This window comes from Leuciscus leuciscus (assembly GCF_965113295.1).
Source record: "Leuciscus leuciscus genome assembly, chromosome: 18".
Lineage (NCBI taxonomy): Eukaryota > Metazoa > Chordata > Actinopteri > Cypriniformes > Leuciscidae > Leuciscus > Leuciscus leuciscus.
Genome location: NC_138742.1, coordinates 8,599,016 through 8,611,427, shown reverse-complemented (window position 1 = coordinate 8,611,427; position 12,412 = coordinate 8,599,016). Strand labels below are relative to the sequence as shown.

Here is a 12,412-nt window from a genome sequence, read left to right as displayed (position 1 = left end):
AGTATTTGCAGCACATGTGTTGTCAAACTGATCAAGTTATTTTCTTAATTTCCTGGTGTTTTTTTTTTTCTATTTGCATGCCTTTTTTCAGTTGCAGCGTGTTGAGCTCTCTCAGCCACTGTACTTTTGGCCCATAAACTTGATGTTTTGTCAGCATCAGCTGATTTGAGTGCAGTGAAGTGATCCTTACCAAGTGATCTTAGTGAAACTTCTCTTTTTCTTGTGGTTAGCAGTTAGACAGCACCCTCTCACCGCCAGCAGAGGCAGAGAAACCAGAGCATCTGACGGAGGAGCTTTCAGCGTCAGACAGAGAAGATGAACTCGACAAGGACTCAGGGTCAAAGGTTAGAGCCAAGTTATCTGTTCTTATGTTTTTATTTTTATCGCAGATTTTTTAAGATGTTTGGTTTGCTTTGTCTGAAATAGAAGAACTGGTAATGATTTAGAACAAGTTTCTCTTAGTTGTCATAAAAGCACTGAACATAGAAAGCTCAGGATATATTAGTTTAATACCTTTAAAAATGCATTTCATACAGACAATGACTGTTTAGCTTGTCAAATTGTGAAACCCCAAGAAAACTTCAAGATATTCATGATTTAAAAGAAAAGGTATTGAAAATATTTGAGAACTCTTTTGAAAATGATGATAGTAATGTGTTGAATGTTATAACTTTATATTTGATTATTACACCCCTTCGAAACCTTTTAAAAATGTTTTGGATAACATGACACCAGTATGAAACCACATCAATATTACATGAAAATTCCATTTATAAGAACTTTCTAAATTTGTTTTAAATATATTTTTCCTTAAGATAAACTTATTATTTGTCATTGCTCTTATTTGCTCATCCTTATTTGCCATTCATTGAAAAGCTGGCACAGTAATTCACCACAAGAGCACCACAAACAAGCTGCTCATTTTAATATCTGTAATATTAAGACTTACCAAAAGGTGGCGCCAGAATAATTAGCTGGATTTGAGAGGCCATATTTCAGCCAGGGGTGACAGCATGAAAGACACGTTCATTTACATTTGAATGAAGCTTTCTTTTGTTGTGCAAAACAGCAACATGCTCCACCTCATTATAGAGAAAAGTATCATCTGTGCCCTCCAAACATTTGTATGCAGATCAATCTGAGATGCGGCTAGATAAAGGCCCATGTTTTATTAAGGCATAATGTTGGAACATGAGATTTTGTGCTTTATTTTGATGCGTATTATTATTTTATTAATCATATTGAGTCTTTTTATATTTTGCTCTTAGAGCTTTAAGACACTGAAGGTTTTGTTTTGGGTTAAACGTTTCTCTTTCAACCACAACACTTGCAAACTTGATTCACACTTGAAAGCTCTTAACACCCGAAAGCTCTTTCCAAGAAGCGAGACAAAACTGACTAGTCCTTCTTAAGAATTATTAATATGATGCACTGAAGCTCAAATCATCTGCATAAAATGTGGTTAGCCTACATATTTGAATATTTTACAATGTAACAAATCTCGTTCGGGTTACGCTACTTTGATTATTGCTTACCTTTCTGGTTGATTTTCAGATGAAAAAAATAATAATAATTTTGCATGCAATTATTTAGTCACTCACCTGCCCAGTTATATTCTTTTCATTCTTGTTTTAAAAGGAAATATGTCTGGTTTAGTTACTGTTTAAGCACAGGTTAACAAATATTGCTTGCAGTCTTTAGGAAAAGAGGCCTTGTTAGTGTAGCGTATATGAAAGAGCTCAAGTGTTTTCCCACTGTCCGATCGGACACTCCATCGCTGTCCTGAGAACAATTAGCAAGCACGTGCACTGCAAAAATGACCCAACCACTCCATTTTTCCCTCGCATTAATCAGCGTGACTGACACTTTGGTACATAAAGAGAAATTCACCTTCTCTTTGGCTCACAAAGCGGGTAGATTCTGGTAAAACAGCGTACGATAAAAAAAACAAAAGACATAGTTAGGTAAATTTGGCTAAGCTAATCGTTCACCTCTGGCTCTCACAGGTTTAAAGCATTTTTTAATGGTCGTGTGACCTGAGAAGAGGTCAAATTGGAGGAATTATCCTTTGTTTTTACTGTCCTTCCATTTCAATGAACAGATTTATTGTGTTTTTGAGGTAAACGTGTTTCTAGTATTCAGTGTAGGTCTGCGTACTGATAAATAGAGCGGCATTATGGGTGTTTACTGTATTTGCTGTGTTTACTGCATCTTTGTTGGGGCCTATTCATATCTTTGTGGGCTGTTTACCTTGTTTATTTGCTACCAACGTTGTTTAATACTGGACAGCGCTGAGTTTCCCTCCCCTCATATCTTAAGTACAGAACAGGAAGAGGAAGCACGTGGCTTCCGAACCCAAACGCCCACTCTAGCATCTCAGATTATTTATGTTACTAACTAACTGTACAGTTTCACACTGACTCCTCCGTGTTCCAGGTGATACTTCCAGGTGGTTTTTGTGAGTGATTTCAATCGTATCATGTCCTGTTTCTTTCCCAGAGTGAATCTGAGCAGGATGAGGATTGCGGGGGGAGTTTGGGATCCACCGCTGTGGCTGTGAGTATAATAAATCATACACGCATTAGAAGAAACATTTATTATGAAATAGTTACAGTAAAATATATTTTGTTTCTGTAGTTGCTGTTGCTACAATAAAACTGTGGTTTTTATCCACCACTGTCATCAATTAAACCACAGAAAAATTGCTAGACTGTCTTTAAGAGATCAAATATTAATTTATCATTAATTTGACAGTAAAACAAAAAGACACTTAACCTCAGGTTACTCCATGTTCAGTTGCATAGGATAAAAGCATCTGCTAAATTAGTATTTACTTGTTTTACTTTTTTGGTGGAATCAAATAGATTTACCATGGTAAATGTTTTGAATTATGTGGACTTTCTAAAGGTTACTTGGTAAGAAGGCATTTGCTAAGACAATACACAACAAAGTTTGAGTAAAAGTTTGAGGTCAATAAATTTTTATTTATTTTTTGAAAGAAATTAATACTTTTATTTAGTAAAGACACATTATATTGATCAAAAGTGACTGTAAAGACATGTATAATGTTACAAAAGATTTTTATGCTTTATTATCTTTCAAATCATTTAATACATTAAAGATTTCTTTTTTTAAAGACATAATATTTTTCCAAATTTTTGTTCACTTTTTCTTCTTCTACTTTCTTTTCATTTCTTTTGTGATAATACCCACCACCAACACATACAAAAATGTTACAAAAGATTTGTTTCAAATAAATGCTTTTTTGCCATCATAGAATCCTGAAGTAATGTATCATGGTTTCCACAAAGATATTAACTGATTTCAACCTTGATAATAATATCAAATATAAGTTTCTTGAGTATCAAATCATCATATTATAATGATTTCTGAAGGATCATGTGACTCAGAAGACAGGATAAATGATGCTGAAAATTCAGCTTTGATCGCAGGAATAAATTAAATTTATATATATGAAATAAAATTATTTTAAATCGTGATAATACTTCACAATATTCTTGTTTTTACTGTATTTTGGTCAAATAAATGCAGCCTTGGTGAGCAGTAGAGACAAAAACATAAAACATCTTTAAAAACCCAAACTGATACTGAATATTTTTAACATTTATTTTCAGTGTAATTTCAATAATGTAAGTGGCTTCTCTTTTATTTCGTTCATAGCTGGATCCTCTTGAGAAAGAGTGGATCTTCTCGGCAGCAAGTGGCAAACTGTCTCATCTCATTCAGCTCCTGAAACAAGACTCTTCTCTGGCCAATAAAAAGGTGAAGAGAGCTTTATATTCTCTCCTAAACTGTGTCCTGTGTCGTATAATGTGCCCCTCTCCGACTGAATGCATAAATGCCCTATATGATTAGAATGCATGCATCTCATATCATAAACTCACTTTTAATAATTAATGTTTCTTGGTCTTTTCACATGCTCGGAACAAACCAGGACTTTACCTCAGTAAGTTTGCAACCAATCATACAACACTACACTTACTCTACCAGCTAAAAGTTTGGGAATGCATGGTTAAATTAATATTTCTCATGATATTAAAAACTTCAGCATAAGATATGTATATATGTGTATGTATGTATATGTGTGTGTGTGTGTATAAATGTGTGTGTACATAAGATATGTATGTATGTATGTATATATATATATACACATACATACACACATGCGCGCACACACACACACATGTATATGTGTGTATATATTTCTGCTTCATTACTGTTTTAAATGTGTCCTAGGTTGTAGCTCATGATTTAAAAAAAAAAAGATGTTATCAATACATACTTCCATTTGTGATATTTCTTAGTTTTAATGACTTGACTGATCTTCTCAAATTTCAGATGTGAAAATTTTTATTATTAATAATAATAATGAGTAGATGTGTCCAAACCTGACTTGTAGCGTACACAAGATCAAAACCTCTACAAGTATGTAATTTTGTGATTGTACATCAAATTGTTCATTAATGGGGTTTTCTCTCTCTCTCTCTCTTTTTTAATTCTCCTGGATTTGTCTTCTAAAAGGGGGTGAGTTGAATTTTGTCTTCTTCCTTTTTAAGTGTTGGGGAAACTGTTATATAGTTTTCCAAGCCAGGATCACTTTCGATCATGTTTTATTACTTGTTGGAAAAGCTACATATAAGTATGAAATAAAAATATAGTTAGTTCCTCCTCAGCACTGTCTGTTTTTAAGCATCATTGCTTCAGTTCATTAGTGATGATCGTTGAGTCCGTTACAGTGCATGTGAATGTTTGCCAGCGCGGTGAGCAGCTTGTCAGCGACGTACATAGTTATGGACCGCCGATTCCCTGTGGCTCCTCGCAAGGTTACCGACTTTCCACAGTTTCAACTCTCGTACCCAGGTGCAACACAGACCAAAGAGCAAAGCTCAACCCCAATCATGCATTTCAAAGGCTTATTTTCAGAAGGATTATGAAAGATAGCTTTTTAGCTCCTTCACCCCCCAAAAACAAGCTCAAATCCTTTTATTTGTCCCCCCTGTGCGCTTAAGAGCTTTGAGTCGGTGTTTGTGGTCGCTGCCTGGGCCGGAGTTCTCACACTGTCCTGTGTCAGACCACCTTCTAAGAACCTCTAAGCCCTTCGCCTTCCCCGCGCAGACAAGATACAACGGCGGCCATTGAAGTGCGGGAAGATTAGGGCTCACCTCAAAGACTTCAACCACTTAAAGATAATCTGAAAGTAATAGAGCAGGCTGGGATTAATTGGAGAACAATCGCCGCCATGTCCCCAGGAAGGTGGTAAGTCTGACCCCCAGGTGGCTTTGATGCCCCCCTTCCTGAACCAAGAGGCATGCCAAGTGAGCCAGCTCTTCTTGACTTGGTACAGGGCGACCGCGCATGCGAGACGTCGGTTTAAGAGGTCATCCAACTTCTTTTCTGGCATTTTCTGCCTCTACACTGTAAGAGAAAACTCAAAAACTTTGCGTCAAATGCCCCAATATACAAAATGTTCGTTTGGAGTTTGTTTCTGAAGTTCGAAGCAGCTTTCCAAAGCGAACTTGCCGGTGAAATTCGCTCTGGCTGGTAAACGCCTTCAAACTACCATTGGTCCATGGCGATTATGTAATAGATGGGTGTGGCTCTGAGGCTCCGCCCTCTTTGTCGTGGAAGTGTTCTCCAGTTCATCTCTTCTGTTTAGTTTATTGAGGTCAGATGTCCGCAAGTAAAAACATGAACACACCGGAGAGCTGCTTTATAGTAGAAATTGAAGTTGTAATTCTAAAGGAAAGAGACACTGACAGTGTTTTTCATGTTTAATGCTGTAAAGCTGCTTGCTTTAAAGCAATCTGTTGTATAAAGTGCTATATAAATAAACGTCACGTGACTTTACTGGAGTGCCAAATTGCAGAGATCGTGGAAACATCCACATCGCTATAATCAGATGCTTTCTTAACTGCTGTTTTCTCACCACTGTCATTTTTGCTGTTGAGAGGAAAGCGTGCAGCACATATTTACATATTCATCTAAACTCTGTTCCCAAAAGGGTGGACGGCGTCTGGATTTTCGCTAACTGTATACTGACTTATTTTTACCCTTAACCAAAAAAGTAAAAATAACTTTGCCACGAGTATCGGGGGCTTTGCTTGCTCAACTTATGGAGAAATTGTTGTACCAACTTAATTAAAGTGGGTCTATGCTTTCATCTAACACAATATAGTAAGTTCTATAAACTCAAAATTAATGGTTTTTTTTACTTGTAGATCTTAAGTTAATATATACATCGACATTATATAATAGTGATGTAGAACTTTCTTAGTTTGTCTAAGTTGTGTATCAGTTTCTTGAACAAACTGAAAAGGTTATACAGAATTACTTCTATACTGTGCTGACAAAAACACAAAACACTACATAGAGCGAAAACATCTATTATTTCTGAATAACAAATTTATGTCATCATAACTCCCCATGCTTTGACCAAAAATACAAATTATTAAAGTGCATCAACAGTGATCAACCTGAATGGCCAAAAAGATTACTTTGATTAACATTTTATGTAGTCAACTTTTTCTACATTTGATAGTTCAATAGTAAATAGAGTTTGTCTCACAAAACAAAAGTTGGGTTTTTACAGTGTAGCTGTCAAAGATGCTCATTTTTTGCTGTCCTTGGATCTTTTCTGCCACCTCTATTGTTTAAGTCTTAAGTTTTAAGTAGCTAAGCTTTGCCTTTAGCCTCTCGGTCGCTAAAGTTACACATCACCCCGAGCCCGTAACCTGACACAACACGCATTATCTCTGTTTTCCTTTCACACGTTGGAAGCTCCTTTGGGGGAAATTCCAATTCAACCTCTCGCAGTGAAGCCCATAAATAAACAGTCGCGATCTCAGATGCAACGTAAACACTGCTTCCTTTGAGCCACTCGAGCAGGACCGCTCGCTTTCTGTCCACCAACAAGATAAGTGTAAATGAAAAGCCACCTGTGCGCTCATCTTTTTCTTTTTTGTCTCCTTCTCCAACATGTCATCCTTTCCTGATGCCTCCCGGACTTCCTCCTTTCCCAGTTTGTGAGTACATCATTTATTCATCTCTCTTCTTTAAAAGCCGCAGTGAATATGTCTCTTTTGGTAGTCATCACAAAGGTGCTATTTGGTTAGTGAGAGTTAAGGGATCCCCGCCAGGCCAAAACAGGAACCTGAGGAACAAGGGTAGGAGACGTCACATCCTGTTGACCGTCGTCCGTCACGCCGAGCCTCCATGAGACCTGTCGGGCTGTCAGTCAAGCATGTGTGCCGGCCAATCCATCTCAAGGGTGCGACAGTGGAAACAATAGAGCGGCTGATAGGGGAACCAGACTTCATCTATCACAATATGTCCTGCGAGCCGGACTGGAAACACCTACAGTAGACAGGACCCTCCCTTTAGTACAGAACATGTGCTTATGAATACACACTAGTGGAGATATGTTGCGTACTGTGTACAGATGAAAACGTGCGCGTACAAAAACATTTCAGAATGTAGTACATTGTTGTCAACGAGTAGGACCTAGTTAATAACTTTTTTTCGGCATATTTAGTGACAGCATGTGTAAAAATGTCTTAAATTTGGTCAGTTACTAAAATCATAGTTGATATATGCCACTTCTGGTTCATACGCTGCCATATTAAATAAATATTTTAAAAGAAATTATTACTTTTATTCAGCAAGGACACATTAATTTGATCATTTTATCCAAAGAATAATCAGCATTTTAGGATGATTTCTGAAGGATCATGTGACACTGAAGACTGGAGTAATGATGCTGAAAATTCAGCTTTGATCACAGGAATAAATTGCATTTTAAAATAGAAAACCATTATTTTAAACTGTAATAATATTTCATAATATTACTGTTTGTACTGTATGTTTGATCAAATACATTGAGCTTTGGTGAGCAGAAGAGACTTCTAAAAAAATTGTTTTTTTTATCTTACCAACTTCAAACTTTTGCACGGTAATGAATGTTACACTGGAAATGGACACTCATATAGAGCTGATTGCATTGTGGGGTATGAATATATTCCTAAAATAGCCATGTCATGCAACTAAAAGCATTCCAGTATGATCTATCCATCTATCCATCTATCCATCTATCTATCTATCTATCTGCAACATACATGCATACATACATGCATACAGCTCTGAAAAAAAAAAAGAGACCACTGCAAAATTATCAGTTTCTCTGGTTTTACTATTTATAGATATGTGTTTGGGTAAAATTAACATTTTTGTTTTATTCTATAAACTACTGACAACATTTCTCCCAAATTCCAAATAAAAATATTGTCATTTAGAGCATTTATTTGCAGAAAACAACAACTGGTCAAAATAACAAAAAAGATGCAGTATTGTCAGACCTCGCATGATGGAAAGAAAATAAGTTCATATTCATTTTTAAACAACACAATACTAATGTTTTAACTTAGGAAGAGTCCAGAAATCAATATTTGGTGGAATAACCCTGATTTTCAATCACAGCTTTAATGCGTCTTGGCATGCTCTCCGCCAGTCTTTCACATTGATGTTGGGTGACTTTATGGCACTCCTGATGCAAAAATTCAAGCAGCTCGGCTTTGTTTGATGGTTTGTGACCATCCATCTTCCTCTTGATCACATTCCAGAGGTTTTCAATGGGGTTCAGGTCTGGAGATTGGGCTGGTCATGACAGGGTCTTGATCTGGTGCTCCTCCATCCACACCTTGATTGACCTGGCTGTGTGGCATGGAGCGTTGTCCTGCTGGAAAAAAACCAATCCTCAGAGTTGGGGAACATTGTCAGAGCAGAAGCAAGCATGTGTTCTTCCAGGACAACCTTGTACATGGCTTGATTCATTCCTAGCTGAAGCACCCCCAGATCATCACTGATCCTCCACCTAATTTCACAGTGGGTGCGAGACACTGTGGCTTGTAGGCCTCTCCAGGTCTCCGTCTAACCATTAGACGACCAGGTGTTGGACAAAGCTGAAAATTGATGATCTGGGGGTTTGGAATTTGGGAGAAATGGTGTCAGTAGTTTATAGAATAAAACAAAAATGTTAATTTTACCCAAACACATATCTATAAATAGTAAAACCAGAGAAACTGATCATTTTGCAGTGGTCTCTTATTTTTTTCCAGAGCTAGTAATATCAGCTGAAATAGCTTGAAGTAAATAAGTACTTATGATATAAATTTTTTGCTATCAGTGTTAAAATATTCTTCGCAATGCAATAAAATAAGTGAAACAAAGTTCATTGGTATAAAAAAACTGTTATTTATTCATTTTGAATTTTTTGTATTCCTTCAATATTCTTTTAAAAGCATCCAAGGATGCAGCTTTTGACATTGTTTGAGAGGTTTGTTTTAACATTCCAGAAACAGAAAAGGCATCAAATGAATGCGTTTAACTTGTTAATGGAGATTATGAGATTGCCTTTTGTCTAACTTTCTCTCTGTTTTGGAAAAAAAACAAAAAGAAAACAAATTATCTTTTCAGCAACAGAAAATTCTGCGGTAAATAATGTAGGCTAGGATTTTATTCATCTGAATTTGATTGGATTGTGAACATCCAGCTGTGATTTTCCACCCCCACGTGACCCATCTTACATCAGCAGAAAAGTAAAAAAAAAAGAAGAATTTCAGATGCAGAGAAAAGTTTACATTTTAATTCTGTTTGATATCTTTTTTCTTCAGAATAACATGTACTGAAACATTGTGAAGCACCACCACATTAAAGCGGTTGATTTTGATACGTGAAGAGTTCTGATAAAGGAGGTGTGTCGCTCAGCCTGAGATCAATAGACATCACCTCCATTCTCCGTGTTTGAGAGTGTCGGCCGTTTAGAAGCTCCAGCATCTGAGCTTGTGTGTGTTGTGCGGCCCCTTCTCCTCTTGACAGGCCTTGTCAACAGGCTGATGCCTGGGTGGGTCCTCCATCAGAGGGTCATACCAACATCATCAATCTTGCACCCCGTGACAGGCCTGTGCTCCCCCCGCAGTGGGCACACTGGTTTGTTGTTTTGTAATTAGACCGCCATTAGATGGCAGGAAACCGTCCCCTCCACACCCTCTGTGCACAGCTGGGGCCCGCTGGCAGCCTATGGGAGCCACGGGCCGCTCCACCGCGTGGCGTTAGGGGGGTGGGGATCTACCTAGTGGGAGAGAATGAACATGCGGAGTGTAAATGATGTATTACAAGATGAATCAGATGGGTTGACGATTGTGTACTGGCTCAAACAAGCTGGTCAAACAACCAATATGAGGATTCAGATTGACCGTGATGACCAAAAGTCTATGACCACACAAAAAAAAAAAAGATATATATATTTTTTTTTATATATATATATATATATATATATATATACATAAGTTTTAAACTTTTAATGATTTTGTCCATTTTACTTTTTTTTTTTAAATGATTGATTAACAAATGATATATTTAAAAAATATATTATTTGAAACGTATAAGAATACATATGAGAATTATGAAGTGACCAATTTTTTTTAAAACCACTCCTTTCAAACTATTTCATGAGCTGCACCCTGGGATGCTTTTAAAACGATATTGAAATAAAGTAAAATAAATAAATAAATATTCAAATTAAAAGTAGCAAATAAATATTATAATGAATAAATAATATTAGAAGGAATATTAGGATTCTGCACAATTTCTAGGTCAGATTTAATTAAAAATGAATAGCCTAAGTGAAAGAATAAATAAATATTAAAATGAAGTCAAATAAATAAATATTCTAATGAATAAATTATGTTTGAAGAAGGAATACTTAAGATTCTGCACCATTGTGATGCATTAACCGTTGTAATAAATAATGAAAAGAAATGAATTAATAAATAAATACATTTTATAAAAGAGTAAAATAAATATCAAAAGAAAATAAATATATTGAAACAATTATAATTAAATAATGATTTTGCATGATTTCTTGTCAAATTTGTGACACTAACCATGTTATCGGGAGGTCATAGGTCATACTTTGTACAGGAGGATGCTATTTAAATAGTAATGTTATATTTCATGTAAATATGTATATATGTCAGTATTGTAATGTTTCAATATCTGTTACAGACAGCGCTACACTGGGCTGCGAAACACGGTAAAGAAGATATGACCACTGTGTTGGCGGAAGCAGGAGCTGACATCAATACGAAGGCAGTAAGTACAGATATTACTCAAAAATCGATTCATTTTGAGTCAAATACAAATGCATATATGCCTACACTCCATTCATTTATTTTTGTGTCTCTTTTTCTCTCACAGCATGTAAGTACTCCTCACCTCACACTCACCCTGGATGTGACAGCATGCATGGGTTAATGTTTCTCACGTGTGTGTGCCAAGCTGCCAGAAAGTGTGCGTTTTTGACATAACTCCTCTGAAAGGGTATGTGGGTGCCCAGCTGTGCAAATGAATCCAGGCGCTGTTTGAGAATGTCTGTTCATAAATCAAACTCTGTCATGTTAACAGCTTCCCTTAAACAATGTCTTCATGTATTCCAACAGCAGGCTCAGAGCAAAGCAATTTCACTGAATTACCAGGCAATTATGATTCTGTCATTAGGTTTTGTTGCTGTAACCTCAGTTAATTTGTGTCCTGTCTTTCTCTCCCCCCCCTTCTCTTCTTTCTGTCGCTCTCTGATTCTCTTGTGATATGTTTTTTTTAATTATTATTGGGACATGGGCACTAGGGGGTGAGTGTCGAATTTCCCTTCACCCCGTCCATTTCCTTATCATTTCTGATTTGTGGTGAGATTTATCACTGGAGATATTTAAAATGGAGAACCTTTTTCTGTTTGGGTGAATGTCACACATAACATTATCACTCCAAAATCAAAAGAAAAGAGTAAAAATATATTATATTTAAAGGTACACTATGTAACTTTTGGACCTACTAGCTTTTAAAAAAACTAAACTTCATGCATTTCGGCTCTGCGTCACTGTGCGGATGAATTGGGCTCTCCTACTCTTCATAAAACATCCACTGAAGAGAAATCACCAGTTTAGATGGAAAGGATCTTGGTGAAGATGTTACTGTACTGTAGCTTTAACCATAAGTAGACATGGAACTTCCTTGAAAATAAATTGCAGCAGAGAGCTACAACAACCATAATGAAATGACCCTTCACAATAGATAATGCTTTACAATAAACTTAGAAAGCTACATATGGCAATTTATTAAAAAATAAAATAAAATAAACCTAGTATCACCTCTTGAATAATACAATCTCTGCGTTGCTTTTACAACATTTCACATCCTTCACATTTCACTTAACTCTATTTATGGAGATGACGAGACACGGACGCAATTTCCCCACGATAAACCATCTCGACAGGTCTAAAATATAAATGCTTTTAATAAGCTTACCATAGTGAAGATTGTATTGACTCATTATTTAATTTCT

The 12,412-nt window shown here is 36.4% G+C and overlaps 1 protein-coding gene across 1 annotated transcript in view; it reads left to right on the top strand.

The window, feature by feature from the left end:
• LOC309480235 (ankyrin repeat domain-containing protein SOWAHC) overlaps positions 1-12,412 on the top strand; it is a 30,024-nt gene that overhangs the window by 14,270 nt on the left and 3,342 nt on the right. Inside the window, exons 4-9 of the mRNA XM_082144648.1 lie at positions 231-344; positions 2,500-2,556; positions 3,682-3,783; positions 3,956-4,010; positions 11,045-11,166; positions 11,272-11,274. Of these exons, the coding sequence (XP_082000774.1) occupies positions 231-344; positions 2,500-2,556; positions 3,682-3,783; positions 3,956-4,010; positions 11,045-11,166; positions 11,272-11,274 (453 nt within the window). The remainder of the gene's footprint in view (positions 1-230; positions 345-2,499; positions 2,557-3,681; positions 3,784-3,955; positions 4,011-11,044; positions 11,167-11,271; positions 11,275-12,412) is intronic.